Source organism: Oncorhynchus mykiss, chromosome 7, assembly GCF_057628025.1.
Source record: "Oncorhynchus mykiss isolate SJ-2025 chromosome 7, ASM5762802v1, whole genome shotgun sequence".
NCBI lineage: Eukaryota > Metazoa > Chordata > Actinopteri > Salmoniformes > Salmonidae > Oncorhynchus > Oncorhynchus mykiss.
Window position 1 is genome coordinate 73,774,301 of NC_143028.1, and position 19,641 is coordinate 73,793,941.

Consider the following 19,641-nt stretch of genomic DNA (forward strand, 5'->3'; position numbering starts at 1 on the left):
GGAAGAAGAGCCAAGGGCACAGATGGTTCCATGGGCCTCAGCTGCTAGGGATGGCCTAATTGAATAGTGTCTCCCTGAAGACCAGCTCCTGCCAGTGCCAGTAAGGAAACAGTAAGCAGGGGGTGTGTGGAGGAGGAGCCCAATGCTGAGGGCTCACCCTGAAGTTGCTCAGTTGTTTTCAGTCGTGTCGAAGGTTGTCAACTTGGCCGTAGGCTATAAGAAAGCATGAGACCCTGAGGAGACTTCAAAACGGAGGTGGGTTCTTAATCTAGCTTGATTATTTGGTAATGAATAAATTGCGAAGTAGCTAATAACTCTTGATTCCTAATTCCTTTATTTTGTGTTTCATATGTGGTCATTGTAATATTTGGTGGAGTTAGTGGCACAATATAGACTACTGATAGTAATGCTAAGTATAAATGTTTATTGGAATATAAAAAGGGAGACAATATAAAGCAAATAGAACTTTATATTTTTACAGTGAAAATTATATGCCAATCATCAGAGATTACATTATCAATACTCAGGTGTATATTGGTTTAATAATACCAGTCCATTTACCTGGTTTAGTGAGACTGTGTGAATAAACATTCATTCCATCACAAGGGCCATGACAATGGGCTTACAGAAGTCAACCAGTGATTTTTGTACTTTTACTGTTGAAGCGATATCCCAAATACTGTAAAGCACACACACGAAAGGGTCAAAAATATGTTTTGAGCAAAATAGTTGTTATTGTTTTCTGACACAAGCGCAAACGTCAAGGAGTATGGAATTCAAGGACTTGGTCTGATGGTAATCGGTGATGTCGACGGCCTCCCCCCTTGCTTGAGGAGCAATAGAGAACAAAAACCACCCCCACCCACACAACTTGTGCTGTCATGACATACCCGGACCACCTATTGAGATGTGCCTTTTGTTAGGTAAATCAGTTAAAACGAGGTGAAAAGGAGACTGGAGTGTCACATCAAGGTCAGAGTGGCAGGGCTGGGTTGGTTACTTTCTAAATGTAATGTTACCTAAATAAAAAAGGTACCTAGGCTGTCCAAAATTGTAATCGGTAATTTAGCTCTCTCTTGCAAGGTTCAGATGAATCGGTGGCGGAGATCAGTGGATGAGATTCAGGCCAGGAAACGGCAGGTCACAGAGTGTGAGCGTGCCCTGGAAGCCCTGTGCAAGGTGACTGCCTGTTTCCAACAGATGGCCATCTCTATCGGAAGTAACTCAGACGGCAGCTTTCTGAGAGAGGAGATGGACGAGACCAGAGCACTGGCTCATAGAATCTGCACAGGTAAGGTCTCCACTATAATGCTGTTGAATGTTACATGAATCTCAAGATCTGACCCCTTTCTTATTCTATAATTTAATGGGGTTCCACAAACAAAAGGGGACTGTGATCTGACCCCTTCCATTCAAATACAGGTCAAATCTTTAAGTGCAACATTCTCTCAGCCAATTGGTGTCTAAAAAAATATAAATTGTTGACAGCACTGTCTTTTCAAAATCACAAGTGCAAGTACTTTGTATAGACTGTAAATCATACGCAAATTCCACTGTGAATAATTGTGCGTCGTCTCATGATCCAGGGTTGCACAGACGTCTGGTCTCTCTATTGACAGAGAGGGCGACTGAACCTGGACAAGAGGATCAATTACAGGTGCAGAGACTGTGGGTTCTTTTCCTCACTGGGCTAGAGAACCTCCAACAGGACCTGCACAAAGCCAGTGACTTAATAGACCGCTTCCCTTTGAAACAGAGAAATGACCGCCGGGCCCTGGTGAACACAGGAGCTACAGATGGGGTCACTGGGGTGTCTGCCCGAGCTGCTTCAGTCCAAACCCCGTGGCTAGCAGTGGAGGTGGAGCAAAACCCTGACCTAAAGACGCACATCACCCAGATTGACACCCTGGTCAAGGAGATGCTCCAGAAAGTCAGCATTCCTTTCTGGGCAGTGGAGGCTACACAAGAGGCCTGGGTGGAAGGCGCTCAGTCTCAGGACGCTGCACACGATCAGGATGAGACTCTGGAAGAGATGATGGTGGTGTCCCAAGATGACCAGATGCCTGGGTGTTGTCAACCTCTAAACTGTAAGTTAGGGTGTATGTTTTGTCTATCGACCTGAAGACTGGGGTGTACTCTTAAACTGTTAATCGTCAGTTAAACTTTGAATAAAGCCTCATTCATACTGTACATACACCGTGCAATAACTACAAGTAGCTTTGCAAAATGGCATTCCTGTGTAAAAACTCAAATGTGCAGTCCTGCAATTTTAAAACGACAGTACATAGGACCAGCATTTTGCATAGCGTCGTGTTGCGAACACATGGTATAAATTAGGTTTTTACATGCAGTAATTTCTATTTACTAATGAAAGTTATGAACATTAAACATCTTTAGATGCAGTCAAAGAACACATGCTTTAAGGTATGATCAACTATAAAAGAGCTCCTTGAAGGATAGATGTGTATGTTAAAGACCTTGTATACCTAGGTTATTGATTCATTTTGTAATACGCTGAGTACACCAGGTGGGTGCATCCAGCCACACAAGCAGGTTGAAATAGCAAAACAATATTAATAGTCACCAGTCAAAACAGGCACGGACATTTAGCTCGCTAAATGGTCCTGGGATATAAAAATTGCATTATTTTACCCAAAATACACCCGGTCGTTTTTCCCCCCTTTGAGGGGTTTTGACCTATTGAGTCACAAAATCGTGTGCCCTCTACTCCGACAATTAATACACAGATAAAAGGGGAAACCTAGTTTCTTATTATATCTCCTTCATATGTCAGTTGGCAACCAACTTTAAGGTGCATTACCATCAACTGGACTTGAGTGTGGACCTAAATTCAGCTTTCAATCACCCACGTGGGTAAATGCTCCTAAAAACCAATGACAAGATGGTCTTGTGACACAAATAGAACCAAGTTGTCTTTTAGCGCCTGGCTAGAGACACACGCGAGCAGTTTGGGTAAAATGATTGAACATGTGAACATTTATTTTGTAACAGGGCCGGTGTGGTCAGCATGTTAGAATGAACGTTGTATTGATTGCTTGAAAATGTATTATGCAAATTAAATAAAGTCAAATGTTGATTGGAAAATAACCAACAAAGCCACGATTACACTTTATTCACATAAAGTTTATACAAACATAAAAATATTGTACAGACATACCCAGTATTTACATAATCAGAAGAAAGAAACACTTAAAAATAGAACACATGGCAGGATTGTAGGATCTTGGGTCAGTTCTTGTAGGTAGACTTCAAATGGGCTTTGAATGCTGTAAGAAAGACCTTTGTTCAATACCATACAAGTTTAACAAAACTGTTTAATTCATGACACTAATATTTACAAGGTGCATAACAAATGACCTATGGGCCCTGGTCAAAATGTGTGAGATCCTATTGTAACAGACATGGTCCATCTACTAACCTTCCTGGTTATGCCAAAGCTCAGCAGCAGCAGTGTTCAAGGGACTCTCATTGTTAGGCTCTGGACAAGACAGATTTTGGTACAAGGTTAGCCAAAACTTGACAGTGGCACAAAACCTAAAAAAATAAGTGATTTGATCTCGGTGTATTGATAAATCTGATCAGACCCCCTTGTGAAAATGGTTGGGCGACAACAGACACCTAAATAAAAAGACACCTCACCTCCTAATAAACTCTGGATGGACAGCAGGATGGAACGCACATCGTACAGAGCTGACCATTTGTCTTTCAAGATATCCAGACAGATGAATCCCTGATCGTCAACGTTGGGGTGGAAACACGACGTGATGAACTTCACGCGTGGGGCTTTGTAAGGGTAGCCACTAGGGAATTCCAGCGACAGCTTGTACCTCAGGCCTTCGTAAACCTAAGAGAAGGAAGAAGGCTGACATTCTTTAATATATACTTTTTTTTTTTTTTTTAACTGCACAAAAGCTAATCAAGGCGAGCATTTGAATGTTGACGGAAGACATGTAGATCTTGTTAAGGCATCCGTATAATGCCTGAAACAGTTCATGCATATATTCTGACAACCTTTTGGTCACCGGCAAGAGTTTGGCTGTTCATGCACACATTTCTGTCCAGAGGCAAGCCAAAGCCCACGCCCCTTCGTCGGTGATTGGTCAAAAGTAGGTAATTGTTTGTGGTCTTTCAACACGAGACAAAAAAAAAACACCATTGCTTCTTGACACACTGCTCGCTTAAACTGGAAGCCAGATGCACAAATGTGGCGGAGGGAAACGAAGCTGGTGACCGAAGTCAGCGTGCATGTGCCTGGCCACCACAAGAAGTCGCTACAGCTCGATGGGACAAGGACATCCAAGCCGACCAAACCCTCCCATAACCCCGATGAAACTGGGCCAATTGCGCGGTGTCTCCGGGTCATGGCCGGGAGCTACACCTCCAGCACTGCCTTTGACCACTGTACCGCTTGGGAGGCTCTACACCAAACATCTTAGTTCGTAAATTCACTTTGGCTATCTACTCCAAATTCAGAGCATTCTCATCGGTGTGCCAGGGCACAGAATAACTGTCAGTAAACGTCAGCAACAAAGCGTAATTAAATTGTTGCCGGCAGCAGTCAGTCACCAAAGCTCTGGATAATCAGCTCTGCTAGGGCAAGTAAAATAGTCAGTGAGGCACTCTCATTTGTGTCTGGAAGTAGCTAGCAAGCTAGCCAACATTAGCCAGTTAGCTTGGATGCTTGACTGCCGTTGATGTCAGAACGCTCGGATCAACACTACTCCTCAGCCAGAGCGTCCACTCTGGCACTTCAGATTATATTTACGAACACACCCGTAACTGGACGTAAAATTTTGTGACCAAGATCTCCTCGGCAAAAAAATTTAACTAATGACAGATTTGAGTCATCTTAAGTTAATTATATTTTGAGGAGGTGGCTACGGCGTCTCAAGTTCAACAAACTTGTATTGTTTTTCAAGCAACGGTCTTTTAAGGGAATACGCAAGCGGTCTGTTCGCCTAGCCGAAGCATGCCGACACCTTTACCCATGTTAATCTGGCAGAGTTACACACCATCTACATTACTGGTCTTACAATCAGAGCCCCTGCCAACGATCCACTTTTCATGGTGGAGTATAAAGAAAACTTTACTTACTGTTCCCTGAGCGCCGTCTATCGTTCCGATCCACTTAAAAAGGTTGTCCGATTCTGGGAAAGCCGAGATCCCCTTATGTCCAGACATCTATATGACATGTGCAAGAAATAACCTTCAGATCTAAAATTGCTGCTTTCCAAATAGATCAATTGACATCTCCAATTGTGATTAGGACATAGCCCTACACAAGGAACACTTACCATTAGTGTCATCAGCTCTTGTTGAAGTCTAGGGAGTTTAAAAAATAAAAAAAAGACATTTAAAATGTGCCCAAACTTTGTGCAATGACTAGCCCATATCCCAATGTAAGTAGTACTAATCACCCATCTTAAAAATCAGCTAACATGTAGGCTGTTACAGAACAATACTGTTTGGTTCACTTAACAGCTAAATGGCAATTTCTCTAGGACCATTTGTTAAGACCCAGCCTTAGTATAAAAGTAAGCAGGGAATAAATCTAGAGTATTCGCGGTAGCCTAGCGTTTAAGTGTGTTGGGGCAGTCACCAAAAGTTGCGGTTAATAATAAATATGTCGACATGCCATTGAGGAAGGCACTTAAGCATAATTGCTCCTCTATGTCGCTCTGTATAAGAGCATATGTTAAACGACAAATGTACTCCGTTCTCTCACTTCTGCCCCACAACCACTAGCGGAGGACAGCTCCCGTTGAGACCATTGAAAGACCATGTCCTGGCACCCCGATGGTGTAACCAGCTTCCCCTTGAAGCTATGCCCAGTTTCCAGAAACCCTTTCTTTTGAAGATGTAGGGTTATCCTAAATAATTGCACTGCACCTCCACACAAAGAGCCTTTCGTGAACAAACATTCGCACCTAACCCCCTCCTGACTTTGCTGATCGCTACTTTGAGGAACAAATTATTTTGACAGATGGTTGTCCCACCTAGGCATCTTAAGATAAATGCACTATCTGGGTAAGATTGTCTGCTAAATGACTAAAATGTACATGACGGTAACAAATGTCACAAACCTTTTAGTGACTGAGCCCTTTGCGGCACTCCCTCCGGTCTCATTGCCTTTCAGAGCGGCTGTGGATGAGGAAGCTGCAGGGTCCATATTTTGAGAGGCCATACTTGTAACTTATTGGAATAACAATTCGAGAGGACGGTAAGTAGTTAGCAAAATAGAGGGCAACAAACAAAAAAGTACACGTTACTTGAAACACTCAAATGCACGTTGTATCTGGCATTTTGTCTTGTGCTAGCAAGCCACTAACCAACAGGGGTGTCGTCATGACGTTAGCTAAACAAGTTACAGTAGTTAGCTAAGAAACATTTGATTTGAAGTTGCCTTGGCTAATTAACAGTAGTTAGGTTTGCATTGGCTAGCACAGATCCTATGACCTAAACTGTCGAATTCACACAAGCCAATAACACAAATGGGTATATTTGCTAATCATGTTAGCATAGCAAGCTAACGTTAGCTTAGTTAACGACGCAGTTAGCCGAGTGTCGTCTCGTTAGCGTTATTAATGCTGCAGTGCTGACTTTTTAGCCAAACTAAAGTTTTTTGTTTGTTTGTTGTATAACACTGCCTATCATATACTTCTGAATGAATAATAAAACGTCGCCATACTTGCTTGGTGTGTCGGTTCTGTCCACCGACTCTATTCTTCTGCTACTGAGTTTTTCAAACTGTGTCGGTACCCGCCCACCCGTTTAAACGGCCTTTATCAAATCGGTGTCACCACCCCATTTACAAATATGACCAATCGCAACTTCAGGTTTAAAACAAAGCAACGCTGTAGCAACCATTCGGAAGACTGCACTTTACAAAACACTTCGATGTCATTGGGTGAAATATCATTCGGAAGAGACAGATTTGCCTATGGTTGTACGGTCGCATTGAGTCTAAACACAAACTCGCGTTCACATGCTAGTCGGAACTAGTAAATTCGGAAATGTCCGACTTGCTGATTCGTTGAAAGCAGCACGTGTGTAACGATAACCAGTTAGCAAGTTGACTTCTTTTTTTTGTGTTTCATAGTTCCAACGAGCACTTAAACGCGGCATGAGCAATAGTCGGTCGGCCAGTCATAATTATGGCTAAACCGCGCCCATTTCTACAATGTATATTCTTAAAACCTAACCATACTAACAACGCTAGCGGTGTTTCTACCCCTAACCTTAAATTGAGACCAAAAAGCACATTTTTGTAGTCAATTTTAAAATGTGAACATGTCTCAATAATATATATTTACCTCCACTATTGTGGATTAAAATATCTCACACATTTGCTTCAATATTTTAACGCAATTAACCATATAAAAAAGGTAGACAGACATACAATGGATATTTGAATAGAACAGCTGTATATAAAATAAACGTTCTGACAAACATACTGAATAAATCAGACATAGACAAATCAAAACCTTTATTTCTAAGCGAATAAGGTTGATTCATGTCTTCACTAGAAAAAAAGTATATGGTCTAAAAGTTCATCATGGTCTATATGCCATGAAGTACAATGACATAAAAGCACCTGACATTGTAGAAACATATTACAATATAAAATTGAGAATACAGTTGAAGATGGGAAAACAAAATGACTGATTTTACAAGAACAGTAACTCTTTATCTTACTCCTTATATTCAATGTGGGGGGAGGCACCCCCCCTGGCACCAAGAACCGTTCTATTACCTATAGGCTGCCAAAGAGCCCCTTTTTAACCATCAGAGTACTGTAAGGAGTGTTTTGTTTTTTAATTAAGAAAAACAAAGTCAATTACTGACTTGGCTAGTTAAATAAAAGTTACATTTATAATATATATATCTATAAAAAATAAAAAATAAAAATCTGTAATGGTATACAATGAGATCCAAAGCCACACGGGCAAAAAAGACATTGGCACTCTTGTACAGTCTCTCGTGATTTGATACGATTGATATATCCATTATTTCCGTGGTTTTCTACAGCTGTATCAGAAATTGACATTTTACATTTGAGTCATTTATCAGACTCTTACAGAAGCAATTAGGGTTAAGTGTCTTGCTCAAGGGCACATTGACAGATTTCTCACCTAGTCGGCTCAGGGATTCAAACCAGTGACCTTTTGGTTACTGGCCCATTGCTTTTAACCGCTAGGCTACCTGCCGCCCACAAAATGGCACCCTATTCCCTTTAGCACACTACCTATGTCCAGGGCCAACAGGGCTCTGGTCAGCTGTAATGTATTATATAGGCTAGGAAATCGGGTGCCATTTGCCAAGGTAGACTAGGACTCTACTCCTTCCCTGAACTCTGGACCTCCATGGCCTTCTGCATCTTCTCAATCATCCACCCGGGAACTGTGAAAGGCTTCAACTCAACTGGCGTCATTTTCAGGTCAGGGCAATCTCTTTAAAAAAAAAACACAACAGAATCTTAATCTCACCCTGAAAACAGTGTAACCCCCTTTAGGCTTGATTTTAGCCTGGTCGTCCCAGATCTATTTGAGCTGTAGGCTATAGCCAATTTATCTGGGGTGACCAGGCTAGGCATGCCTGGTTTTAGAAGTGAATATCCATCGAAGATACTCCATTCAATGACAGATGAATTGACACTTGTTGAGTAAAATGGGGGCCAACAAAACATCTTCCTTACTTGTAATCATTACTCAGAGAAAGGTCCTGGACATCCTCTTCAATAAGGAGATAGGCCTATACAATTATAAAATGTTTAAATCATGTTAGATTAGCTTACATTAGTTCATAGATTTAGCAGAACATACTAGTTTTTAAAAAGGTGCAAATATGTAGAAATCTCTCCTCCATTACCTGGTTGTTCAAATTCTATAATTTCCGCCTAATTTCAGTTTGTAATAAAACAAGCAATTTATAGTGTAAAATATCACATTACAATCTTTTCAATAATCAAAAATATTGTATTTTAAGCTGATGGGCATTCACTCACTGCTCTAGGATGTAGTCAAGAGGGTGCTACTAAATTAATGTCTAAACGTAGTTCTTTGCGCTATGCCATTATGAATCAGATTCGACTAATCATTAGATTGGTCTCTAAATATTATAACCTTAGAGGCCTCCCGACCGAGTGGCGCAGCGGTCTAAGGCACTGCATCGCAGTGTTTGCGGTGTCACTACAGACCCGGGTTTGATCCCGGGTTTGTATTATAACTTTAATACGCTAGTACTTAACAGTGTTGATTAAATAAGAAGGTAGACTTCACTTAGAAAAAAAACATTTTTGTCACACAGGAACCTGTAGCCACTAGCTAGCTTGTCAGTTGACGTTAGAGCCGTTCTGCCCGCGGAGCATTAACAAGGTTCTATTGACCAGTGACCACTTTCACTCTAATCATGCTAAATTATCTGAGTAAATAGTCTAACTTGTGAACCATATATGGTAGAGACATAGGGTCTGGACTATTGTTTTTTTAATGCAATTCTATATTGAAATGATATATTTTTTTTTAACATTGAAATAATAATGTTATGGGTGAACACCCTATATGTATGAAGCTATATGTATGAAGCTGTATGAAGCTGATGTGTACAAAACTGAAAGTAAAAAGACACAAAAGCTAAACTTAAGGACCGGGAAGCATAGAAATGACCGCTTAGACTTGCTTTCAATGAGAATGACGGATCTATAACTAACATTTCTATGTGAATTTGGTCAGGTCGCCCACAAAAGATTGGTTTCTGCTTTAGCCAACTCTGCATGAAAACTAACATGACAGAGGAGTTTGGCTAAAGCAAGATCTGCGACCAGGCTAGAGATCTGCGATTAGGCTAGAGTTGGAAACAGAGCTCTTACCATCTTTCCACCTGTAGCTCTCATATGCTGTCTCTCTGCCAACCAGTGTTTGTCCTGGGCATCGGCAGCATACTGAAAACACACACAGACACAGTACTTTATTACTTGGCTGTAAGCTTTGTAATGGTTTATGGTAGGGGAGAGGGGATGGTCGTCTCACTCACAAGTTGGTTAGCATAAGATAGCAGACAGTGAAAAAAACGTCACAGCACATGGCCACTCCAGTTCCACATTTACTTTAGACTTTTTTGATTCAATTCTATGTGCTCCTTTAATTCAGTTATTAGCTACCAATGTACACATGAAATACAATTTATTTAAACAAATATTGCGTACTTCTAAATCTACAGGTTGTTGTGTAAGATAAAACATTACAATTCATCCACCTACAGGTAAATGCCAAATAAAGGTAACACCAACATGAAGTGTCTTAATATGATGTTGAGCCAGAACAGCTTCAATGCACCGTGGCAAAGATGCTCTAGTGGAGGGATGCGACATCATTCTTCCACGAGATATTCCATAATTTAGTGTTTTGTTGAAGGTAGTGGAAAACGCTCCAGAATCTTCCATAAAGTGTTCAGTTGGGTTGACATCTGGTGACAGACAGCCAGGGCATATGGTTTAGATTTTTTTTATGCTCATCAAACAATTCCTTGACCACTCGTGCCCCTGGAAGAGACCACTCCCATCAGAATATAAATTATTCACCATAGCTGATCTCACAGAATGGCTGTGTATTTCTTGGGGTTTACCCTGCCCTCTAAACCATCAGAGCCACCAGAACCTTCATTTCCTCAAGTGTTTCCATTATTTTGGCTTTCCACTAGATGTTGGAACATTGCTGCGGGGACTTGCTTCCATTCAACTACAAGAGTATTAGTGAGGTTGGGCGATTAGGCCTGGCTGGCAGTCGGCGTACCAATTCATTCCAAAGGTGTTCGATAGGGTTGAGGTCAGGGCTCTGTGCAAGCCAGTCAAGTTCGTCCACACTGATCTCGACAAACAATTTCTGTATTGACCTTGCTTTGTGCACGGGGACATTGTCATGCTGAAACAGGAAAGGGCCTTCCCCAAACTGTAGCCACAAAGTTGGAAGCACAGAATCGTCTAGGATGTCATTGTATGCTGTAGCATTAAGATTTCCCTTCACTGGAACTAAGGGGCCTAGCCCGAACCATGAAAAACATCCCCAGACCATTATTCCTCTTCCACCAAACTTTACAATTGGCACTATGCAGTCAGGCAGGTAGCGTTCTCCTGGCATCTGCCAAACCCAGATTTGTCTGTCGCACTGACAGATGGTGAAGCGTGATTCATAACTCCAGAGAACGCGTTTCCACTGCTCCAGAGTCTGAAAGGTAGCATCCTATGACGGTGCCACGTTGAAAGTCACTGAGCTCTTCAGTAAGGCCCTTCTACTGCCAATGTTTATCTGTGGAGATTACATGGCAACGGGTGTGGCTGAAATAGCCGAGTCCAGTAATTTGATGGGGTGTCCACATACTTTTGCATATATAGTGTATGTCGATTTGGATTCTGCATTTAGTGCTTATTAAACCTTCTAGATGATGCAGAGCAAATTCATTTATTTTACAACTGTTTGATATACAACCACATGTACATCCTGCATTTATTATCACCTGACGGAGAGAGCAAGAGAGAGAGAGAGAGCGAGAGAGAGCAAGCGAGAGAGAGCAAGAGAGAGAAAGCGAGAGAGAGCGAGAGAGAGAGAGCGAGAGAGAGAGAGAGCAAGAGAGAGAGGGAGAGCGAGAGAGAGCAAGAGAGAGAAAGCGAGAGAGAGCAAGAGAGAAAGAGAGAGAGAGCGAGAGAGAGAGCAAGAGAGAGAAAGCGAGAGAGAGCAAGAGAGAGAAAGCGAGAGAGAGCAAGAGAGAAAGAGAGAGAGAGCGAGAGAGAGCAAGCGAGAGAGAGCGAGAGAGAGCAAGAGAGAGAGAGCGAGAGAGAGCAAGAGAGAGAAAGCGAGAGAGAGCAAGAGAGAAAGAGAGAGAGAGCGAGAGAGAGAGCAAGAGAGAGAAAGCGAGAGAGAGCAAGAGAGAGAAAGCGAGAGAGAGCAAGAGAGAAAGAGAGAGAGAGCGAGAGAGAGCAAGAGAGAGAGAGCGAGAGAGAGCAAGAGAGAGAAAGCGAGAGAGAGCAAGAGAGAAAGAGAGAGAGAGCAAGGGAGAGAGAGAGAGAGCGAGAGAGAGAACGCTAGAGAGAGAGAGCGAGAGAGAAAGAGAGAGAGCGAGAGAGAGCAAGAGAGAGAGAGCGAGAGAGAGCAAGAGAGAGAAAGCGAGAGAGAGCAAGAGAGAAAGAGAGAGAGAGCAAGCGAGAGAGAGCGAGAGAGAGAACGCTAGAGAGAGAGAGCGAGCAACACAATTAAACCCAACCAAAACATGAGAAAACAAAAAGAAAATCACTTGACATATTGGAAAGAAATAACAATAAAACTGAGCAAACTAGAACCCATATTTATGTTTATTTATTTTCCCTTTTGTACTTTAACTATTTGCGCATAACATGATATCTGCAAAGTCTTTTTTATTTTGAAACTTTTGTGGGTGTAATGTTTACTGTTAATTTTTGTTTATTTCACTTTTGTTTATTATCTACTTCACTTGCTTTGGCAATGTTAACATATGTTTCCCATTCCAATAAAGCTCTTAATTTGAATTGAGAGTTACCTTGAAGAGGTCAGCATGTTTGATGTAAATCCTTCCTCTGGTGCCACCCATTCCTAAAGCCCTACAATTAAGCAGGGATTTCAGGTTTCATTAGAAACATAAGATAAAAACAACGAAGACCAAGACTGTTGGTGGACCACGCTCCCATGTAACTCAATTTAATTCTCTTTTTTTTTTTTGCGTGTGAGTCATTACAAAACATTGTTAACACTCAACTTCTAATTTCCACTTACTTATTTGCTCTGGACCCAAGAACAAATGTGCTCCCTTCATTCAGTCTGGAAGGGTCCCACTGTAGAATGTGAAAACATTGTATTTTATAGGGAAAATGTATCATTCTCAAATCCAATGAACAGAATGTAAAAAATAAAAAAAAAGTCAAATTACTATTCACCCAAAAAGGACAGTTTGTGATCTTTAAAATGCTAGAATGCATGAGGGAAACTTGTTATAAGTATATGGTATAATTGATAAATGACTATTGCATTCAGCCATTACCATATAACTAATTAATAGAAGCAATAACATATAAATTCTTACCTTAGGTCCCTCACGCTTTACGGACTCCGATGTCTTGGGCTTAGGCCTACAGAACATGCATATGGATCACAGCATTTTACATCATACAAGTTTGAATATTCACGTTAATCTAGATCTCCATTGAAGAAATATGCGATGACAAAGTTGTATTTCACCTTTATTTAACTAGACTTAAGTAGCATCACTTGCATGTGAATTAGAGTTTGAGCATTCATGCAGCAGTGATTTTACATGTAGGTTTTGACAATGAAAACAACTGCTCACTGACAGCAAGGTAAAAAGATGTGTTGTCGAACAGGAGTGCATACTCACACATTACTATACATAGTAGGCTTGAAAGTGGACCCGACAGGAGCTGTCATGCGCCCTTTCCGCTGGGAGAAAGACATTGCCATATTGTCAGTTATTCTGCGTTTAGTTTTTTTGTTTTTTTGACAAAGGTTTATTCTACAAGGGCAGACGAGTTTACCTTCTTTGGAACAGGGCTGGATCTTTGACTGGACTCATCCTCCAGCTTCACCCGCTGCAAGAAAAGAGATATTGTCGCTGAAGTGGAAGAGACAGCGATAGCATTATATCCTTATTTTCCCGCCAAAAACTTCATTCAAGATGTGGAGGCAATAAGACTAATGCGATGAGGAAATCACTCATTCATACTTCCATTCCATTCATACTTCTAGCCGGCATCCTGCAATGCCTTAGACCGTTGCGCCACAACATCCCTTTTTGGAAGCGTAAATCAGTGTCATGTTCACTTAAAATCTGCAACTTCACTTATGATGACAACTACGTTTAAGTTATGAGACTTGGACTCATTCTAGATGAGTGTTTCTGCAATACATCTCACATCCTACCTCCTCGCCTCCTTCTCAACCGTATTGGAGGAAAAGGGCCAAGGTTCCTAACCTCCCCGCCAATGCACTTTGAGGTAAAGAAAGAGGAATGTGAGGAATTGATGAAAGATGGATTGAGAAAGAGCCATCGAGATTTTCACTCAACAAAAAAAATCTTCCTTTACCTTGACAGGAGGCTCAGGGCCGGGTCTTGCCACTGCCGATTTCTCCCCGTCTGAGAAGAGCTGTTTGGCCTGACCATGGACAGGAACATTACTCATAGATGTCTCTGTGCATTAACCACAGAATCTAAACACTGACACTTCTTGAAACACATTTAGTTGGCATCTTACATTTTCCAAGCAGTTTCTGCAGGCTTCTCGGATCAGCTGCTCGGTCTGGACGTCCTCTTCGAAGTTCTCCTTCACGTTGCTGGCTGCTTTCTCGAAAAACTGTCACAAAGAAAGAAAAAAAGATTGCCACCCCTGTTTTCAATACTCCAGCACCTTACTCGTTTGAGGATAACAACACGGAGGCTTTTTTGTTTTATGAGATTAGAGAGCACATTGGAAGGGACTATAGACCATTCCTCCATACAGAATCTTTCCACATTCTTGATCTCCATCTGTACTTATGGACTGCGGAGAGCTCTATTTTCATGTAATTTGACCATAGCACTGCCTGGAGTTTGATAAAAGGCATTGGTGCTTGGACTGGAATCGGTGCTATGAGTTTGGGTTTGGAAGCATACGCAGAAAAGTCCTCATACTTACGGTAAAATATGGTGGTGGGTCTTGTACGTTATGGGGCTATTTTACTTCCACTGGGCTTTTGTTAAGGTCACAACAGCATCATTAACGTTACCAAGTACCAGGAAATTTTAGATCCAAAACCTGGTTACCGCTAACAGGTGGCTGAGGAGGGTGCTAAAGTATTGAAAACAGAGGTGCCAATAATGAGGGTGCTGGTGTATTGAAAACACGGGTGCAAAAATGAGGAGAGTGCTAAAGTATTGTAAACAGGGGTGTCAATAATTTCAACTCCTATCCTTTTTAGATGTGTTTATTACTTTTCCAAACAAAATATATTCCTTGTTAGTATAAAATAATATATTTTCCCCATTTTTTGGAGCACATATATCTCAGTATTTGCATTATTTATGTTATACAGTCTTCTTTTCCTCATCTTGATCAAGGGTGCCAATAATTATGGACCTGACTGTACGTATGTATATATGTATGTACAGTACCAGTGAAACGTTTGGACACACCTATTCCTTCAAGGGTTTTTCTTTATGTTTACTATTTTCTACATCAAAACTATGAAATAACACATGGAAACGTGTAGCATCCAAAAAAAGTGTTAAACAAATCAACATACATTTTTTATTTGAGATTCTTCAAAATAGGCACCCTTTGCCATGATGACAGCTTTGCACACGCTTGGCATTCTCTCAACCAGTTTCATGGGGTAGTCACCTGGAATGCATTTCAATTAACAGGTGTGCCTTGTTAAAAGTTCATTTGCGTTATTTCTTTCCTTCTTAATGCGTTTGAGCCAATCAGTTGTGTTGTGACAAGATAGGGGTGGTATCAGAGGTGTGGACTCGAGTCACGACTTGGACTCGAGTCACAAATATGATGAATTACAACTCGACTTTGACTTTAACACCAATGACTCGTGACTTGAAACCCTCCCCAAGCCCAAATGTTAAAAATTATGGTCATAAAAAAAAGTGTGCAGCGCATTAACTCTTAATTTAACAGATTACAGTTTGAATCGGACAGCAGCCAATCAAATTGTGCCAGCTGAGAAAAAAATGTGCGTGGCAGGGCAAAGGAACATCGGCGGTGAATTCAGATGGAGGCCTTGGAAAGATGATACTGAAAATGATTATTTTCGGATATAAAGACGACGCTGTATCAACAAAAAATGGATTGCAACTTGCAAAACACAAAGGAAGAAAATTAAAGACGGAGGCGCAAACAATTTCCAACGTTGTTTGACATTTGAAGCTGCACAAAGAACAGTAAGTCGTGGATAATATGGCCGACAGCTATTTATTTTATTACTTTACTACTATCATGTAGGCTAACGTAACGTTAAATCAATGAGCCTTTACACAGTCAGTCAGTGCGGGAATATGATCATTGCACCCAAGATTGAGCTACAACTGGCTAGGAAGTTGGTAGCCTAAATCTTGCCTGACGTTACAGCTGTTCCTAAAACCATTGACATACCGTAACCACACAAAGAGAGAGTGTATGTGTGTGTTAAGGATGGGCGATTGTGTACAAGCCTACATCGCCAGATTGCACCCCATAGAGATCCTCGATAGTCAATCACTATTGGAGGGGGGGTCTTCCATGGCTACCCATGTATTTCCATGGAAATATAACGTTTATTTGGAAAGTAATAAATGTATAGATATTTTTAAAAGCATTCATGATTTGCGTAAATCTAATATGCTGACTATTACTTGTTAAAAATATGAAATGGTATTACATTTGGTGAAGAGCACATTATGACTTGTTTAGGACTCAAAACTCAAAGTTTAGGACTTGAGACTTGACTTGGACTTGCCTGTTTGACATGGTACTTGAGTGGTAAGACTTGAGACTTACTTGTGACTTGTAAAACAATGACCTGTCCCACCTCTGGGTGGTATATGGAAGATGGTATTTTACCAAATAGGGCTAAGTCCATATTATGGCAAGAACAGCTCAAATAAGCAAAGAGAAACAACAGTCCATTATTACTTTAAGACATGAAGGTCAGTCAATACGGAAAATGTCAAGAACTTTGAACGTTTCTTCAAGCAGTCACAAAAACCATCAAGCACTATGATGAAACTGGCTCTCATGAGGACCACCACAGGAAAGGAAGACCCAGAGTTACCTCTGCTGCATAGAAAACAATACTAAAAGACACCAATAGGAAGAAGAGGAGTGCTTGGGCATGGAGGAGGAGGTGTGATGGTGCTTTGCCGGTGACACGGTCAGTGATTTATTTCGAATTCAAGGCCCCCTTAACCAGCATGTCTACCACAGCATTCTGCAGCGATACGCCGACACATCTGGTTTGCGCTTAGTGGGACTATCATTTGTTTTTCAATAGGACAATGACCCAAAACACACCTCCAGGCTGTGTAAGGGCTATTTGACCAAGAAGGAGAGTGATGGAGTGCTGCATCAGATGACCTGGCCTCCACAATCACCTGACCTCAACCTAATTGAGATGGTTTGGGATGAGTTGGACCACAGAGTGAAGGAAAAGCAGCCAACAAGTGCTCAGCATATGTGGAAACTCATTCAAGAATGTTGGAAAAGCATTCCTCATGAAGCTGGTTGAAAGAATACCAAGCTTGTGCAAAGCTGTCATCAAGGCAAAGGGTGGCTACTTTGAAGAATCTCAAATCTATTTTGATTTGTTTAAAACTTTTTTTGGTTACTACATGATTCCATGTGTGTTATTTCATCGTTTTGATGTCTTCACTATTACTCTACAATGTAGTAAAGATAAAGAAAAACCCTTGAACGAGTAGGTTGAAGGGGGGGCCATTCCCCACCAGAAATGTCCAGGAACTTGCAGGTGCCTTGGTGGAAGAGTGGGGTAACATCTCACAGCAATAACTGGCAAATCTGGTGCAGTCCACGAGGAGGAGATGCACTGCAGTACTTAATGCAGCTGGTGGCCACACCAGATACTGACTGTTACTTTTGATTTTGACCCCCCTCCCCCTTTGTTCAGGGAAACATTAATCCATTTCTGTTAGTCACACGTCTGTGGAACTTGTTCAGTTTATGTCTCAGTTTTTGAATCTTGTTATGTTCATAAATATTTAAACATGTTAAGTTTGATGAAAATAAACACAGTTGACAGTGAGGACGTTTCTTTTTTTGCTGAGTTTATAAGCACCCCCCCAAAAAAATGTTTTTATGTATATACAGCAGACTCACCTTCATGTATTTTCTGAAGACTCCCATAATGTCCTCATTGAAGCTGGGCTGTAGAACTGTTCGCAAGAGGTCCATGGATATAACAGGGTCTGTGTAGCTAGATGCACAATGACACTACCAGCTATAGCACACCTTTTGTAAAATCGGTCTGGAAAGTCACTCAACAAAACAAATCGTCATCACAGTTTCTGCTCTCTTAATTTGACAATATTACACATTCACAATATTTGGTTTTGTATCAAAGAGATTCTCCTGTACTTTGTTTACTTAATAGCCAGTAGTAGTAGTTCTAAAAGTAGAGCTTGTGCTCCCCGAAAATTGCATACTGTCACATTATGTTCAACACTTCATTGCGCTCTCTCGCTCTGCTGTTAGTGCATCATGTGCGTCTTGCTAGTTGTCACTCATATAGCAAGGGGCTGTTTGCTCATCGGTTGAAATCGATGTGGGGGAAAAATACTGCAGTACATCTTCTAGAAAAACAGTTGCTTTTAAAACTTGGGCTTTCATGGCTAATTAAGGTAAGACAGTAATTCTGCTCATAGATGATGCATGTATGAACTACACATTGACACATCCAGCTCAAAGCGGGAGGTTTAAATAAAATACAAAGTAATTGCCAAAGTTTAGGAGAATGTCTTTAAATGTGTTTTTGTTGGTGTACTATCCCTTTAACAGTCAGTCAACTTACCTCATGGTCATCTGTGAGCGTCTGCCCCGGCGGTAGACCTGTCTGTGCTTTATCATGATGTTCCATGGATTCTGGAAGAAGAGGCCAAAGGATGCACAGTCATTGAATGTCACCTGAGTCATCATCCCATTCCCATCACATGAATTAGGGTGTGTTGACAACTACTTTTCCACATTCCCCTATGTTAAGTGACATTTGAAATTTTAGTTAGATATACATTTTAATGACAACTATAACTTGAACTTGTCGACTAGCTGATAGTTAAAACGACAATCGCTATCGATCCACCTCATCGAATCACTTCCAGGCACGATCGGAATGAGTTCGAGCGGTCAATCTACGAAATGTCACATTCAGTTGTTCACATTGTTCCTCGTAGCATAGTTATGTAACGTTAACTGTGTAGGAATCACACTTAGTAACGGTAATAATTTTGCAATTTTAATGCATGCTCAGAGCTCACCATAGTTTGTATGGGCGGCTGTTCAACAGCATCTTGTTGAAGCCAGTCCCTCCGTCCCTCACCTCGATGGGCACCCATTTGGCAACAGCCCTTTTGGTATCTGGCTGGATGGAGTGTGATTGATCCACGAGGACGGTAAAAGCTTGAGACGGCGACCAAGACAACTATTTTTGATCCCTTTTGACGAGGTTGTTACAGAAGTGTGCAATGCTCAAATTGGGCTTACGTAATAGTCTGATTCTTTTTATTTCAATAGGCTAAAATGACCCAAATGCTGATTTAAATGCGCGCTGGCAAATTACTTCCGAGTATTTTTTTTACAGAATATTCTAGCATTGAAAATAAACCATTATCCTCTTTTCTAACCACACTGTTGTTTTAAAGAGCCAGGGTGTTTTTCAAGAAACCAAAGCGAACTCTTTACCGCCATCTATTGCAAGGGAGGTACAAAAATGTATTTAGCGCACGCGTAAAAGCTACGAAGGCGTGTCCGTGCGACGAAGGCTTTGAACCATTGCAGTCGCCATATTTGTTGGGGCTTTCAGAAGCAACTCATGACCATCAGCGTTTGGGAAAAAAAATGAC

General features: G+C 41.3%; 3 protein-coding genes across 4 annotated transcripts; 1 reads left to right on the plus strand and 2 right to left on the minus strand.

The window, feature by feature from the left end:
- The first annotated feature begins 180 nt into the window (after positions 1-180).
- Positions 181-3,105, plus strand: zgc:109913 (regulator of G-protein signaling 9-binding protein). The gene is made up of 2 exons (XM_036984160.2): positions 181-1,291; positions 1,587-3,105. Exons 1-2 carry the CDS (start codon positions 1,090-1,092, stop codon positions 2,120-2,122), a joined length of 738 nt encoding a protein of 245 aa, XP_036840055.1. The 5' UTR covers positions 181-1,089; the 3' UTR covers positions 2,123-3,105.
- A 12-nt stretch (positions 3,106-3,117) lies between these two features.
- On the minus strand, positions 3,118-7,124 carry ube2c (ubiquitin-conjugating enzyme E2C). Its single transcript, NM_001160532.2, is given in 7 exon segments — positions 3,118-3,287; positions 3,440-3,499; positions 3,661-3,865; positions 5,116-5,202; positions 5,316-5,343; positions 6,105-6,213; positions 6,710-7,124. Coding segments are annotated over 6 exon segments (519 nt in total). The 5' UTR covers positions 6,206-6,213; positions 6,710-7,124; the 3' UTR covers positions 3,118-3,249.
- A 365-nt stretch (positions 7,125-7,489) lies between these two features.
- dnttip1 (deoxynucleotidyltransferase terminal interacting protein 1) lies at positions 7,490-19,490 on the minus strand. Of its 2 annotated transcripts, XM_021610683.3 has the most exons (13): positions 19,057-19,490; positions 18,594-18,664; positions 17,903-17,999; positions 14,297-14,395; positions 14,129-14,197; positions 13,580-13,633; positions 13,423-13,484; positions 13,111-13,156; positions 12,804-12,862; positions 12,571-12,631; positions 9,890-9,961; positions 8,717-8,772; positions 7,490-8,471 (listed from the first exon to the last, which is right to left on the minus strand). In XM_021610683.3, exons 1-13 carry the CDS (start codon positions 19,132-19,134, stop codon positions 8,357-8,359), a joined length of 939 nt encoding a protein of 312 aa, XP_021466358.1. In that variant the 5' UTR covers positions 19,135-19,490; the 3' UTR covers positions 7,490-8,356. The 2 variants fall into 2 exon arrangements, with proteins under 2 accessions (XP_021466358.1, XP_090098078.1); XM_090241952.1 differs by lacking the exon at positions 8,717-8,772.
- Positions 19,491-19,641: the final 151 nt, after the last annotated feature.

Bases quoted from the DNA above. Each gene is read 5' to 3' on its own strand.
- zgc:109913 (XM_036984160.2), top strand. From the start codon at position 1,090: ATGAATCGGTGGCGGAGATCAGTGGATGAGATTCAGGCCAGGAAACGG. The intron at 1,292-1,586 runs GTAAGGTCTCCA...CTCATGATCCAG, and splicing joins GGCTCATAGAATCTGCACAG to GGTTGCACAGACGTCTGGTC.
- dnttip1 (XM_021610683.3), bottom strand. From the start codon at position 19,134: ATGGGTGCCCATCGAGGTGAGGGACGGAGGGACTGGCTTCAACAAGAT. The intron at 18,000-18,593 runs GTAAGTTGACTG...TTGTGCATCTAG, and splicing joins CGCTCACAGATGACCATGAG to CTACACAGACCCTGTTATAT. The intron at 13,634-14,128 runs GTAAAGGAAGAT...CTTTTCTTGCAG, and splicing joins GCCCTGAGCCTCCTGTCAAG to CGGGTGAAGCTGGAGGATGA.